Source organism: Salmo salar, chromosome ssa06, assembly GCF_905237065.1.
Source record: "Salmo salar chromosome ssa06, Ssal_v3.1, whole genome shotgun sequence".
NCBI lineage: Eukaryota > Metazoa > Chordata > Actinopteri > Salmoniformes > Salmonidae > Salmo > Salmo salar.
Genome location: NC_059447.1, coordinates 41,070,439 through 41,086,515, shown reverse-complemented (window position 1 = coordinate 41,086,515; position 16,077 = coordinate 41,070,439). Strand labels below are relative to the sequence as shown.

At 46.0% G+C, this 16,077-nt stretch overlaps 1 protein-coding gene across 2 annotated transcripts in view; it reads right to left on the bottom strand.

Annotated features, from left to right (window-relative positions):
* The window catches only part of LOC106607288 (zinc finger protein 385C), a 183,047-nt gene extending 169,438 nt beyond the window's left edge, over positions 1 to 13,609 (bottom strand). The window contains exon 1 of one of the 2 annotated variants that reach the window (XM_014204102.2): positions 13,457 to 13,609. In XM_014204102.2, coding sequence (XP_014059577.1) covers positions 13,457 to 13,505 — 49 coding nt within the window. In that variant the 5' untranslated portion in view covers positions 13,506 to 13,609. The remainder of the gene's footprint in view (positions 1 to 13,456) is intronic. The other variant, XM_014204101.2, reaches the window with a different exon arrangement.
* Positions 13,610 to 16,077: the final 2,468 nt, after the last annotated feature.

Here is a 16,077-nt window from a genome sequence, read left to right as displayed (position 1 = left end):
AGACAGACAGACAGACAGACAGACAGACAGACAGACAGACGACAGACAGACAGACAGACAGACAGACAGACAGACAGACAGACAGACAGACAGACAGACAGACAGACAGACAGACAGACAGACAGACAGACAGACAGACAGACAGACAGACAGAACAGACAGACAGACAGACAGACAGACAGACAGACGAGACAGACAGACAGACAGACAGACAGAACAGACAGACAGACAGACAGACAGACAGACAGACAGACAGACAGACAGACAGACAGACAGACAGACAGACAGACAGACAGACAGACAGACAGACAGACAGACAGACAGACAGACAGACAGACAGAACAGACAGACAGACAGACAGACAGACAGACAGACAGACAGACAGACAGACAGACAGACAGACAGACAGACAGACAGACAGACAGACAGACAGACAGACAGACAGACAGACAGACAGAACAGACAGACAGACAGACAGACAGACAGACAGACAGACAGACAGACAGACAGACAGACAGACAGACAGACAGACAGACAGACAGACAGACAGACAGACAGACAGACAGACAGACAGACAGACAGACAGACAGACAGAACAGACAGACAGACAGACAGACAGACAGACAGACAGACAGACAGACAGACAGACAGACAGACACAGACAGACAGACAGACAGACAGACAGACAGACAGACAGACAGACAGACAGACAGACAGACAGACAGACAGACAGACAGACAGACAGACAGACAGACAGACAGACAGACAGACAGACAGACAGACAGACAGACAGACGAACAGACAGACAGACAGACAGACAGACAGACAGACAGACAGACAGACAGACAGACGACAGACAGACAGACAGACAGACAGAACAGACAGACAGACAGACAGACAGACAGACAGACAGACAGACAGACAGACAGACAGACAGACAGACAGACAGACAGACAGACAGACAGACAGACAGACAGACAGACAGACAGACAGACAGACAGAACAGACAGACAGACAGACAGACAGACAGACAGACAGACAGACAGACAGACAGACAGACAGACAGACAGACAGACAGACAGACAGACAGACAGACAGACAGACAGACAGACAGACAGACAGACAGACAGACAGACAGACAGACAGACAGACAGACAGACAGACAGACAGACAGACAGACAGACAGACAGACAGACAGACAGACAGACAGACAGACAGACAGACAGACAGACAGACAGACAGACAGACAGAACAGACAGACAGACAGACAGACAGACAGACAGACAGACAGACAGACAGACAGACAGACAGACAGACAGACAGACAGACAGACAGACAGACAGACAGACAGACAGACAGACAGACAGACAGACAGACAGACAGACAGACAGACAGACAGACAGACAGACAGACAGACAGACAGACAGACAGACAGACAGACAGAACAGACAGACAGACAGACAGACAGACAGACAGACAGACAGACAGACAGACAGACAGACAGACAGACAGACAGACAGACAGACAGACAGACAGACAGACAGACAGACAGACAGACAGACAGACAGACAGACAGACAGACAGACAGACAGACAGACAGACAGACAGACAGACAGACGAACAGACAGACAGACAGACAGACAGACAGACAGACAGACAGACAGACAGACAGACAGACAGACAGACAGACAGACAGACAGACAGACAGACAGACAGACAGACAGACAGACAGACAGACAGACAGACAGACAGACAGACAGACAGACAGACAGACAGACAGACAGACAGACAGACAGACAGACAGACAGACAGACAGACAGACAGACAGACAGACAGACAGACAGACAGACAGACAGACAGGAGGCCCCAAACAGAGAGGGAATGTACAACCAACCAGCCACACACACTCACAACAACAACAACAACACTTAAATAAACTAGAAAGAGAAACACAAAGACACAAAGTCAAAACAGACAGTTGGAAAGATGAAAATGTACACCCAGTCTACTAAGACAACATGTACATATAAAACACACAGCACAGACAGAATACACACATACTGTAGCAGTAGGCTGTATCTGCATGTGCGAGACGGGCCTACAATCTCAGTTGTAATCAAAGGCCAGTCGGTATGTGATAGAGGAGCTAAAGCCCACACCAATCTGAGGAGCTAGTGGCAGGGGAGGGAGGCAGGGCCAGGACAGATGAACAAATATTACACAACCCTTCAGAAAGCAATTCCAGTCCAGACCAGTCCAGACCAGTCCAGACCAGTTCAGACCCACGTCTATGACAACCCCAAAGGATCAGCACCTGCAGCAGGACGAGGCGAACCAAGGTAACCAAACAAAAGCCGTAGAAAACCCCAGCAACAGCTCTATGGCTGTTGCCACACCTCACCATCTCAGTAAGACAAATCAACAACAGCGTGTCTATGACAACCCCATAGCATCAGCAACGGCACCAACCGATGGTGAACCAAAGTGACCAAACACACGGCATCTAAAACACTCCGTTGTAGTCGCCACACGTCAGTGTGACAGATCAACAACGTGAGAGCTACTGTTTCCTGATTTTGATTTCATTTTATTTAACCTTTATTTAACTAGGCAAGTCCGATAAGAACACATTCGTATTTTACAATGACGGCCTCCTCTAACCGTGGCGGTTCTGAGATTACACTGGAGTATATGAGTTTTTATCAACTGTGAATTTAGGCTGATCGATGAAAGATGGGGGACGTGTGTGTGTGTGTGTGTGTGTGTGTGTGTGTGTGTGTGTGTGTGTGTGTGTGTGTGTGTGTGTGTGTGTGTGTGTGTGTGTGTGTGTGTGTGTGTTCTGGAGCCCCCTGCTGAGAGGTGGAATGGCTGTGATTACTGTGTTATTAGCAGCAGAGAAATCACAGCCTGGATCCCAGAGGACACAGGTATGGATTAGTGCACGTCACGCTGTCTAACCAACGCCTGTCACATCATTAGGTCACTCTTCACAGGTATGAGTCATTGGACTGGGGCTTGTAGCGTGTGTGTGTGTGTATCAGGGTCTGTGTGTGTATCAGAATGAATATGTGTGTGTGTGTGTGTGTGTGTGTGTGTGTGTGTGTGTGTGTGTGTGTGTGTGTGTGTGTGTGTGTGTGTGTGTGTGTGTGTGTGTGTTTGTACGCACTGTGCAGCTCATATCACCTTTAGAGATGAAATCAAGGCTGTTTCTATGAGAAACAGAGATTCTGCCTCAGGTTAAAAAGAGGCCCACATCGTCACGAACCAACAGCCACTCTATAGCTCAGCCGATGCAGCAGACCAGACGTCACGCTGTCCAGCCGTGGCTCCTAAAGACGGATATCGTTTCAAACAGACTCTGCTCAAAGGAGGAAGTGGTATTTAAGGTATTTAAAAGCAGACTGAGTATTATTTTATTAATCGGCTCTTTTGGTCACGGAGGTCTCCGAGTGGCTTATTGGCTTCATTTGAATTGCCCTTTTCTTACACCTAGATATATATGATATAGATAGATAATATATGGATAGAAATAACCTTGAGGAAGTGCTTGAGCTTTTAGGGAATAAAGATTCAAACCAACACTTGTTGAAAAGGTGAATGTAGGTGTACATGTAAATACAACAAATCTCCGAAGCATGAGTGGGTGTGGGGGCTGAACAATGTACAGTTATTACACCAACATCTATATCCTGAACACAAAACAGACATGAAGGTTGATATGACTGTTCCTGTCCATACTTCCTGAATTCTTACTCTTGTTCATTTTCCAAATGCTCCGAGTCTAAGGGGAGTGGCGCGTGTTTGTGTTGAGGTGCTGGGGTGAGGTGCCGGGGTGAGGTGTCATGTAAAGGCAGAGAGGGGTGAGGAACCAGGGCTCGCATTAAGAGTTCAGAAATCGGCATTTTCAATATGCAGACCATTGATAAATCTGCGCTTTAAACCATCTCAGCTGTGTTTTATATTGAAAGTCAACAGTGTTGTTTTGCTTCAATACACTGACCAGGGACGTGCAACTATAGTTTTCAATCACAGAAAAGACATTAGTGCAACACATTCGGCAGAAAATAGCTTTATTTTCATCCGATGACAGAAGTGCAACGCTTTTTGGCAAGCAGCCACACGAGGAAATGAGCTTACAATGAAAAAGCAAGCTCCATTTCTTAATGTTTTGCTAGAAGTTAATCTTGCATTTTACCAGAGTAAAAATAGGCTACACCGAGAAAAGTACCAGAGAAAAGTAGCTTCACATCAGTCAGAGCGCTGTTTGCTGTCAGAATGATGGAGAAAAGTAGCTTCACATCTGTCAGAGCGCTGTTTGCTGACAGAATGATGGAGAAAAGTAGCTTCACATTAGTCAGAGCGCTGTTTGCTGTCAGAATGATGGAGAAAAGCAGCTTTACATCAGTCAGAGCGCTGTCTGCTGACAGAATGATGGAAAAAAGTAGCTTCACATCAGTCAGAGCGCTGTCTGCTGTCAGAATGATGGAAAAAAGTAGCTTCACATCAGTCAGAGCGCTGTCTGCTGACAGAATGATGGAGAACAGTAGCTTCACATCAATCAGAGCGCTGTCTGCTGTCAGAATGATGGAGAACAGTAGCTTCACATCAGTCAGAGCGCTGTTTGCTGTCAGAATGATGGAGAACAGTAGCTTCACATCAGTCAGAGCGCTGTTTGCTGACAGAATCCCAGTTCGTGAAAAGCGCAACTGAAGCATAAAATGTGTCTGATGCCGAAGCATTTTAGATCTGCGTTTACAAAACGCAGCACGATATTTCTTACGCTTTTTATTTCTTTTCTTCTGCGTGAAAAACGCAGAATTCTGCTTTAACAGACCCAACCATATGGCGATGCAGATGGACTGCTCCCTTGGAGTTGTGAAAGGACAGATGGATCCTCGCCAGCATTTTAAAGAAACTTCCTCACAATCTCTCACCCCAACACGACTTAGCTGTTTACCCTAGGGTGTGTCCCAAATATAAACACACACACACACACACACACACACACACACACACACACACACAGCAGCTGCTCCTATGGAGCGACTCACATGCATGGTCACAGACTCTTTGTTCAGCACATGGACAAGCTGGGTTCACATCTAATGCACATATGGTAAAATGCAGGTGTATATACACTTGTATTCTAGTGAAAGGTCATGCGCTCAGAAATGCCTTTCATTTCAGCTCATTCTTTCCCAAACGTTTTTTGTTGATCTGTGTGTGTGTGTGTGTGTGTGTGTGTGTGTGTGTGTGTGTGTGTGTGTGTGTGTGTGTGTGTGTGTGTGTGTGTGTGTGTGCATTTGAATCTTGCCATAAAAGCAGCTGTGTGTATATTTGCTTCTGTGTGTGTGTGTGTGTGTGTGTGTGTGTGTGTGTGTGTGTGTGTGTGTGTGTGTGTGTGTGTGTGTGTGTGTGTGTGTGTGTGTGTGTGTGTGTGTGTGTGTGTGTGTGCGTGTGTGTGTGTGTGTGTCTGGTTAGAAATCGCTCTAGGCTGTTTTCATCATATGAATAAGTTCTGGTATCTTCCATTTTCATCTCCTCTATCCCTGCCTGTATTTTCTAACGCGGTTGACATTTGTTTCTCTCTTAATGCTACAGTATAATGCTTTTCCTGCTCTTCATATTATTCTGTACCTTTCTCTCCGGGATATTCAATTTGTTTGCTGTGTTTTATTCAGAATTGTATTGTGTGACTTAGGTTGGAGAAAATGTCCTTGGGTTTGAGAAAGGCATAAAACACATGATTTATAGCCGTATTATTATCATCCAAAGTCAAACCCCGCAAGATGACAAACTTGCCACTTTACACACCCACATGAAAAGTGCCGCCACGGCCCCATCAAGAAAAGCCATTTACAAAGGCTGAAGAGTGGGTTCAGTGTGCTCTCTGTGGAGATCACAGTACAACAGGACATGTGCTCCGAACACTGACTGAGGTAAACCACTCTCAGGTTTAGATAAAAGCCTCGCTGAAAAGGGCTCTGAATGATTCACTGTAGTTGAAAAATGCCTGCATCATAAGCATAGCCTTCATATACATCTCTGTTGTCCTTATTTCTCTGAGAGCCACGTTATCAACCAAACACTTTGTGGTGAGTTTAAAACACAAACCCTTCACAAACCCACAACCGCTATGGATCAAGTCGGAAGAAGAAGTGACCAAAGGACTCTCTGAGCTTGACTGTAATCAACCAATCACAGAGTATTAGTCTTCAGTCAAAATTCCCAATCGTGTTCTTACATACACACCTGGACATGAATATGTATGCAGGCAGTCTTTTATATGGAACCTGTGATAGAATCAGTTTAGACAGGGTCCCCGCCCTTCCTGTTGAGTAGTGGCGGGGCCTTAAAACAACCAGGCTATTTAGTGCTCCTATTGGGAGGGGGAGGGGGGTCTGCCTGCCTACCTGGCCTCACACACTGACCCTCTGTTCAGCTCACGAGCACCACGACCCGCCAACTACCATGGAACATAGACAGGCCACTGTGTGTGTGTGTGTTTGAGCGGGCATGTGTGTGTACGTGCATGTCTAACACTGGGCCCAGTGTGTGTGAGGGTCATTCCGGAGGTGTGAGAGGGTATGTGTGTACGTGTGTGATGATCACGGCTCTGAGGTAGTGAAGTAGGGGTCTGGCACTCTGTGTTAATTAGGATAATTATCCTGTAACGAGGAATCAAAACCCCTGGGCCAGAATCAAAATACAGTATCAGACAAAGCTCCACACACAGCAGGTTCAATCTGCTGTTCATTGGGAGCTTACCCTCTGACACTGTCTCCCTCCTCTGACTCAGAGGCTGCCTCTAGGCTCCCTTCTATTGGCCTGTTCACTTCCTGGTAGATCTTGGTGGGTAGAAGGAAGTACAGAAGGGATCAGGAGGGGACCGTGGGTAGGGCAAGTGACTGGGGACAGAGAGGTTAATGTGTTAGTAGCAGTAACACTCTTTACCCTCTGCCCAGAGGGCACATACGAGGGAGGGCATAGTGAAACCTTAGCCCTCCGACAGCGCCAGCCCTTCAACACCCAACTGAGGAGCTAGGCAGTCTTCTGCTGAGTCGGTCCCAGCCATGAGCACTGCCGGCCGGGCATGCCAATCAGCCAGGCGGAGGGTGGCTTTCTCCAGGAAAGGGCAGCCTGCTTTCCCTGAGGCGGGCTTAATGCAGCTGTCAGAAACCCCCCCCACCAGCCTCCCTGGAGCCCCCCCTACACACACACACCCGTCCTCTGCCACTAGTCGTACAGTAGATCAGGGTGGCAGCGAGGGCTGGAGTGACCTCTCCATCTGTCTGAGTTAGGCGAGCGGAGAGCGGCCGGAGGGGGGATGTTCACGCCTGTTTATAGATATTTGCCCTTTTGAGTTCACCTGTCACCAAGCCTGGCTTAGCTCGACTCCAAGCCTCCACTCCACTGACTTTGCTCATCTGCAACAATGGCTCAGGAATGATGAGGGGTTTCACATCCCCCTCCTCTAAATGCTATGGTTTTGCTTTGAGCCTCCTGCTTCGTGTAACAAGGCATCTGATTTATATTATGTAAATGATACTATGACAGTGTCACTGAGTCCAGGACAGACAGACAGAAAGACAGAACACTGACCCACCTCCTTCTGTTATCCAGCATCCCCTGGCTAATAGGGATTTAACTGTGTGTTTGTGCTGGCAGCAGAAGAAGCAGCCAGCAGGGACGACACAAAACTTTTCACAGAATCACACTGAAGGTCGCTGTGATCCAACGTAGCCTGAAATGAAGGACATCAGAACCACAGGTTTGTTCTTAAACTCACACACACACACACACACACACACACACACACACACACACACACACACACACACACACACACACACACACACACACACACACACACACACACACACACACACACACACACACACACACACACACACAGACACACACACAGACACACACACACACACACACAGACAAAAACAAGCTAACTGATGTGCCCACTCTCCCATCCCTTTGGCTCAGCAGGCGATGACATGGAGAACATCATAGAGGAACACACAACAGGAGGTCCCAGCACAGTGGGGGGAAAGGGAAGGACATCTGTCTGGAGAAGTCTGCTCAAAATGTCAGACAGAGATGTCAGAGTGGTGTGGCACAACACCATGGGAGGGAAAGACACAGAGCGGGGATATGTCGAGACAGCGATAGAGCACTGTTTACCTTGATGAAAGAAAGTATGGATGATGTGTCCTAGCACGACTGGAGAAGGGTTGCCTATTCTGTAGGTCAAGCTGTTATGTTTAGTACCATATAATTGAGGAATAGGCATTGAATACACCTTGCAATCCATACTTAACTGTGAAAATGTCAAAGTACTATTTCTAAAACAACAAAAGAAAGATAAACGTAGATAGAAGAGAGAAAGAGAGAAAGAACAACAAGTAGGAGAGGTTTGTGAGAATTGTGAAGGGTTCGGGCTCCTGTCAAAAAGCCATCCTTAGCAATATGAACTTTAAATCCCCTAAAATCTAAAACAAGGTAGTACAGAGAAAACATTAAACTGTTGAAAAAAATCAATGCAGAAAAGAGCTACAGTTCCTCCTGACTTCAAAACACCTGTACCTCCCACACAGCAGCAGTTCATTGTGTGTGTGTGTGTGTGTGTGTCAGTCAATCTTTAACAAATTGACTGTTATTTAAAGTGAAAACTGTAAACTGGATATAAAAAGAAAAGGTACAGTATCCCCCCCAAAATGCATACATATTCAAACATATAAATACATATTCATACATAGAAATACATATTCATACATATGGATACATATTCATACTGTACATATAAATATCCACATGCATACATACTACACAGCGGTCTTGTCAGTGGGACCAACCCAGCTACCAGCCCAGCTACCAGCCCAGCTGATTAAGTCCCAACATGATCCCCTCGTTGGGAGTGGAGGGGAAGGAAGCAGGGTGGTGTGATACACAGTGAGACACCAGCAGAGAGACCAGACCACTGCTACTGTAGCATCCACTTTATTGGCATAATGAGAGCGTCACTGTTCCGACCTGTAAACCACTCGCTGTGTCACAAACAATTTAGTCTTACCTTCATCAAGATGCCTATGGGGACCCTTTCTTTGTCTACAGATGCAGCCCTCGCTCTCTCTCTTTCTCCTGCTCTCCCTCTCTCTTGCTCTCCCTCTCTCGCTCTCCCTCTCTCTTGCGCTCCCTCTCTTCCTCTCTCTTGCTCTCCCTCTACCTTTTTCTCTCTCTGTCCATACATTGTCATTTCCACCATTCCAAATATACTTCTCCCTTCTCTTTAAATGTTTAAATTGCACACACTCTTCTTGCTTGGACAGTTGTGTGCATCTTTGTCTTTGCTCAGTATGTGAATCGTTTCTGTTGATTGTATATGGACAAGCAATAGTGAGTAAACTGTCTCAAAAATATTTTTTTAACAAAAAATTGTGAGGAAGCGCAATGGCCCCACAATGGACTTGAGAGAGAGAGAGAGAGAGAGAGAGAGAGAGAGAGAGAGAGAGAGAGAGAGAGAGAGAGAGAGAGAGAGAGAGAGAGAGAGACACACAGAGTGAGAGACAGAGAGAGAGAGAGAGAGAGAGAGAGAATTGGTCCTCTGATAAAATAGTAATGGTTGCTTTACTTCAGTATAGCAGAGAGCTAACCCCCACCGTGGCCATTCAAGCTGGAGATGGGACTGGGACTGTGGTGTTGTACCTGTTGCCTGCTATAGCAGTGAAGAGACACTCTGGACCCCTAAGGGACAGTTTACGTCAGAGTCATCTCTGAGCACAAACAGCATGGACATATGTCTCTTGGCACAGCATTTCTTAAATTATCCCTGTCAACATACAGTGCAAACAAAGCAGGCACCACAGCGTGTGCACACACAGGTACACACAGGTACACACAGAGGTACACACACAGGCACACACACAGGCACACACACAGGTACACACACGGGCACACACACGGGTACACACACAGGTACACACACAGGCACACACACGGATACACACACGGGTACACACACGGGTACACACACGGGTACACACACAGGTACACACACAGGCACACACACAGGTACACACACAGGCACACACACAGGCACACACACGGGTACACACACGGGTACACACACAGGCACACACACGGGTACACACACGGGTACACACACGGGTACACACACGGGCACACACACGGGTACACACACAGGCACACACACGGGTACACACACAGGTACACACACAGGTAGACACGGGTACACACACGGGTACACACGGGTACACACGGGTACACACACGGGTACACACACGGGTAAACACACAGGTACACACACAGGTACACACGGTTACACAGACAGGTACACACACAGGCATACACACAGGTACACACACGGGCACACACACGGGTACACACACAGGCACACACACAGGTACACACACAGGCACACACACAGGTACACACACAGGCACACACACGGGTACACACACAGGCACACACACAGGCACACACACGGGTACACACACAGGCACACACACAGGTACACACACAGGTACACACACAGGCACACACACGGGTACACACACAGGCACACACACAGGTACACACACAGGCACACACACAGGTAGACACACAGATACACACATAGGTACACACACAGCACACACACAGGTAGACACACAGATACACACATAGGCACACACACAGGTACACACACAGGCACATACACAGGTACACACACTTCATAGTACTTCACCAGCTCTCACCAAAGACAGAAAAAGACAACTCCTCCATTATAACAAAAATAAACAACTTTGAAACAACTGCGACAAAACACGAGTGACACTGACAGAGTATGTACGCAGTCTGTCACAGCAACAATAACACAGGCCTCCATATTATTTATCCATAGGCATTCAGCAGGAGTAGCAGGCCTTAAGGTGGTGTCCATAAATGCTCTCCTAACCTCAGCAGCCGTATTTCACCTTCCCTGACTGAACATGTTGATATTTGCCTTGATTTATCTGTGTTCCCCTCAGCTCAGCTTGCTACAGCGAGTACAGAGTGCCCACAGCACAATAAGCACACAGTAGAGATTACATCAAACCAACAACTGACACTCGTTCAGAAGCCATCCTGGGACTACTGAACGTGTTTCTCATGTCAGTCAGGCCTCACAGGGGGACATGGATGTCTGACTGCTGCTTGGACTATGTTATAATAGTCTAGATCAGGGCTCACCAACCCTGTTCCTGGAGAGCTACCCTCCTGTAGGTTTTCACTCCAACCCTGATCCTGGAGAGCTACCCTCCTGTAGGTTTTAACTCCAACCCTGTTCCTGGAGAGCTACCCTCCTGTAGGTTTTCACTCCATCCCCAGTTGTAATTAACCTGATTCAGCTTATCAACCAGCTAATTACTAGAATCATGAGCGCTAGATTAGGGTTGGAGTGAAAACCTACAGGACAGTAGCTCTACAGGAACAGGGTTGGAGTGAAAACCTACAGGATAGTAGCTCTACAGGAACAGGGTTGGAGTTAAAACCTACAGGACAGTAGCTCTACAGGAACAGGGTTGGAGTGAAAACCTACAGGACAGTAGCTCTACAGGAACAGGGTTGGAGTTAAAACCTACAGGACAGTAGCTCTACAGGAACAGGGTTGGAGTGAAAACCTACAGGACAGTAGCTCTACAGGAACAAGGTTGGAGTGAAAACCTACAGGACAGTAGCTATACAGGAACAGGGTTGGAGTTAAAACCTACAGGACAGTAGCTCTACAGGAACAGGGTTGGAGTGAAAACCTACAGGATAGTAGCTCTACAGGAACAGGGTTGGAGTGAAAACCTACAGGACAGTAGCTCTACAGGAACAAGGTTGGAGTGAAAACCTACAGGATAGTAGCTCTACAGGAACAGGGTTGGAGTGAAAACCTACAGGACAGTAGCTCTACAGGAACAGGGTTGGAGTTAAAACCTACAGGACAGTAGCTCTACAGGAACAGGGTTGGAGTGAAAACCTACAGGAGGGTAGCTCTACAGGAACAAGGTTGGAGTTAAAACCTACAGGATAGTAGCTCTACAGGAACAGGGTTGGAGTGAAAACCTACAGGACAGTAGCTCTACAGGAACAAGGTTGGAGAGCCAAGGCCTGGATCAGTGTTTGAAATGAAAGGTGTTTCTGTGGATGATCATCATTATTATCATCGTCATGTGACCTGGATGCTCCAGCCTCTGTTGAAGACCATTGTTCAGCCCAATAACTACTTTTTAGCATCTTTAGGGTGATCTTTATAATGAAAAGCCCTATATAAATGAAATATTTTATGAATATTATTATTATAATTTGACTGATTAAACAATGCAAGTGTCCAATTCCAATGTCATAAGAGTAGAGGTAAGTATAAGTATAGCAGACTAACATCTGTCATGGGTCCCAGTGGGTGATAGCTGTGGAGTACGCAATGCCCAGGCCTGTGTGTCGACAATACCTCTTGAAGCTTTAGATCTTTGTCTGATAAAGTTTGCCCTTCTTCAGAATGATTAGCCACCGGTTGCTTTCTTACTGTACGTGATTAATTCATTCAATTATAGGGTCTACAATTATCGACTGCCCTTATCCGAGTGTAAAGATATAAATAAACTGATTTTTTTGGCCAGATTAGACGTTATTGAACCACATCATACACTTGAGAAATGGCTTTGGAATTCGGGTGGGTTAAATAGTCTACTACAGATGCTGGCGGAGCATAAGTTTCATGGTTACAGTTTTCTATTGAGGGAATGCCTGCCTGCATCTGGCCGTTGAGAACCACAAGCACCGGCTCACCCCTTGCCATACGGAAACACCCAGCCCGTTCGCGTGACGGGATAGACCATGAACGGTCGAGTAATATCATATTTTATTCAGTGAGTGATGAAGTATGAAGAAATAATCCCATTCAGATCGCCTAATGTGCAATTTAAATTATCAACGTGCTCTCAAATAATAGCCTCAAAGCGCAACAGTGTATAACATTTGCTTCGTAAATTACAGACAATACATTACCTCGAAGCTGTAATCATATAAAACTACTAAATGTGTTTTGATTAACAATCAAATCAAAATGAATATTACATGCATATAAAAAAAAGTCTAGGCTGCCCATGACAACAAATTGCCATGTCAGACATAAACAAATCTAACAATCGGTAGTTTGTCCATTCATTGTAAATAAAATATCTAGGCCTATATATGCATCTGCCTCGTAAAATGTATAATTTGGCTATCTCAGAATAACTTTATAGCTAACCATTCCATTATGAATGGGAAATAGCCTACTATACACGCGCTACCGGTAGACTGATAATTGTGCGTGATGAACTGTCACATGGGGGCAACAAACTTTGAATAGTAAACAGCACACGTCAATATGTAAAAACAAAAGCTACACTGTATATGTTGTATTTCTGCCTACCTGTCCCGTTCCGTTTCAGATTGTCCCTGTGGTCGTCCGTACCCAACATCTTTCGAAACGATGTGTGACAAGACTGACTGTCAAAGCCGAAAGCCCAGCTCGCACTCTGGAGTCACGGGTGTCAGAGCGCGCAGCCACTCTACACACGAATGCGCACTCAAAGGGTCTTCAACGTTATCACGGTCGCGCCTATACAATTTGATTTATGTTACTTATCACTTTGTCATCGAATATATTATCTTGAAAGACAGGAAAGAAGGTAGTAATTATATTCATATACACTACATGACCAAACGTATGTGGACACCTGCTCGTCGAACATCTCATAAAAAAATCATGGGCATAAATATGGTGTCGGTCCCCCCTTTGCTGATATAACAGCCTCCACTCGTCTGTGAAGGCTTTCCATTAGATGTTGGAACATTGATGCTGGGACTTGCTTCCATTCAGCCACAAGAGCATTAGTGAGGTCGGGCACTGATGTTGGGCGATTAGGCCTGACTCGCAGTCGGTGTTCCAATTCATCCCGAAGGTGTTTGATGGGGTTGAGGTCAGGCCAGTCAAGTTCTTCCACACCAATCTTGACAAACCATTTATGCAGGGACGCATGTCCCCCTCACATTCTGAAATTGCATTTTTGCCCCCCCCAGTTTTATCATTGGAATGTGATACAAAATGAGGCAACGGTGTGCTTTAGTACCATCTGAGGGGTTGGGTAGGCTATTTTGAGTGTTTATCCAACTGGATAAATAAATAAATATATATATATATATATATATATATATATATTATCCCCCCACTTCTAAAACCAAAGTTGCGCCCCTGCATTTCTGTATGGACCTTGCTTTGTGAATGGGGGCATTGCCATGCTGAAACAGGAAAGGGCCTTCCCCAAATTGTTGCCATAAAGTTGGAAGCACAGAATCGTCTAGAATGTCATTGTACTCTGTAATATTAAGATTTCCCTTCGCTTTAATAAGGGGCCAAGCCCGAACCATGAAAAACAGCCCCAGAAAATTATTCCTCCTCCACCAAACTTTACAGTTGGCACTACGTTTTTGAGCAGGTAGCGTTCTCTTGGCATCTCGCCAAACCCAGATTCATCCATCAGACTGCCAGGTGGTGAAGCGTGATTCATCACTCCAGAGAACGTGTTGCCACAGCTCCTGAGTCCAACGTCGGCGAGCTTTACACCACTCCAGCCGACGCTTGGCATTGCGCATGGTGATCTTATGTTTGTGTGTGGCTGCTAGGCCATGGAAACCCATATCATATTTTTATGTACATATTTTTAATTCATTCCTTTACACTTGTGTGTATAAGGTAGTTGTTTGTGAAATTGTTAGATTACTTGTTAGATACAGTGAGGGAAAAAAGTATTTGATCCCCTGCTGATTTTGTACATTTGCCCACTGACAAAGAAATGATCAGTCTATAATTTTAATGGTAGGTTTATTTGAACAGTGAGAGACAGAATAACAAAAAAAAATCCAGAAAAACGCGTGTCAAAAATGTTATAAATTGATTTGCATTTTAATGAGGGAAATAAGTATTTGACCCCTCTGCAAAAAATGACTTAGTACTTGGTGGCAAAACCCTTGTTGGCAATCACAGAGGTCAGACGTTTCTTGTAGTTGGCCACCAGGTTTGCATACATCTCAGGAGGGATTTTGTCCCACTCCTCTTTGCAGATCTTCTCCAAGTCATTAAGGTTTCGAGGCTGACGTTTGGCAACTCGAACCTTCAGCTCCCTCCACAGATTTTCTATGGGATTAATGTGTCTGGAGACTGGCTAGGCCACTCCAGGACCTTAATGTGCTTCTTCTTGAGCCACTCCTTTGTTGGTTTGGCCATGCATGTGTTTTGTGTCATTGTCATGCTGGAATACCCATTTTCAATGCCCTGGCTGAGGGAAGGAGGTTCTCACCCAAGATTTGACGGTACATGGCCCTGTCCATCATCTCTTTGATGCGGTGAAGTTGTCCTGTCCCCTTAGCAGAAAAACACCCCCAAAGCATAATGTTTCCATCTCCATGTTTGACGGTGGGGATGGTGTTCTTGGGGTCATAGGCAGCATTCCTCCTCCTCCAAACACGGCGAGTTGAGTTGATGCCAAAGAGATCCATTTTGGTCTCATCTAACCACAACACTTTCATCCAGTTGTCCTCTGAATCATTCAGATGTTCATTGGCAAACTTCAGACGGACATGTAAATGTGCTTTCTTGAGCAGGGGGACCTTGCGGGCGCTGCATGATTTCAGTCCTTCATGGCGTAGTGTGTTACCAATTGTTTTCTTGGTGACTATGGTCCCAGCTGCCTTGAAATCATTGACAAGATCCTCCCGTGTAGTTCTGGGCTGATTCCTCACCGTTCTCATGATCATTGCAACTCCACGAGGTGAGATCTTGCATGGAGCCCCAGGCCGAGGGAGATTGACAGTTCTTTTGTGTTTCTTCCATTTGCGAATAATCGCACCAACTGTTGTCACCTTCTCACCAAGCTGCTTGGCGATGGTCTTGTAGCCCATTCCAGCCTTGTGTAGGTCTACAATCTTGTCCCTGACATCCTTGGAGAGCTCTTTGGTCTTGGCCATGGTGGAGAGTTTGGAATCTGATTGATT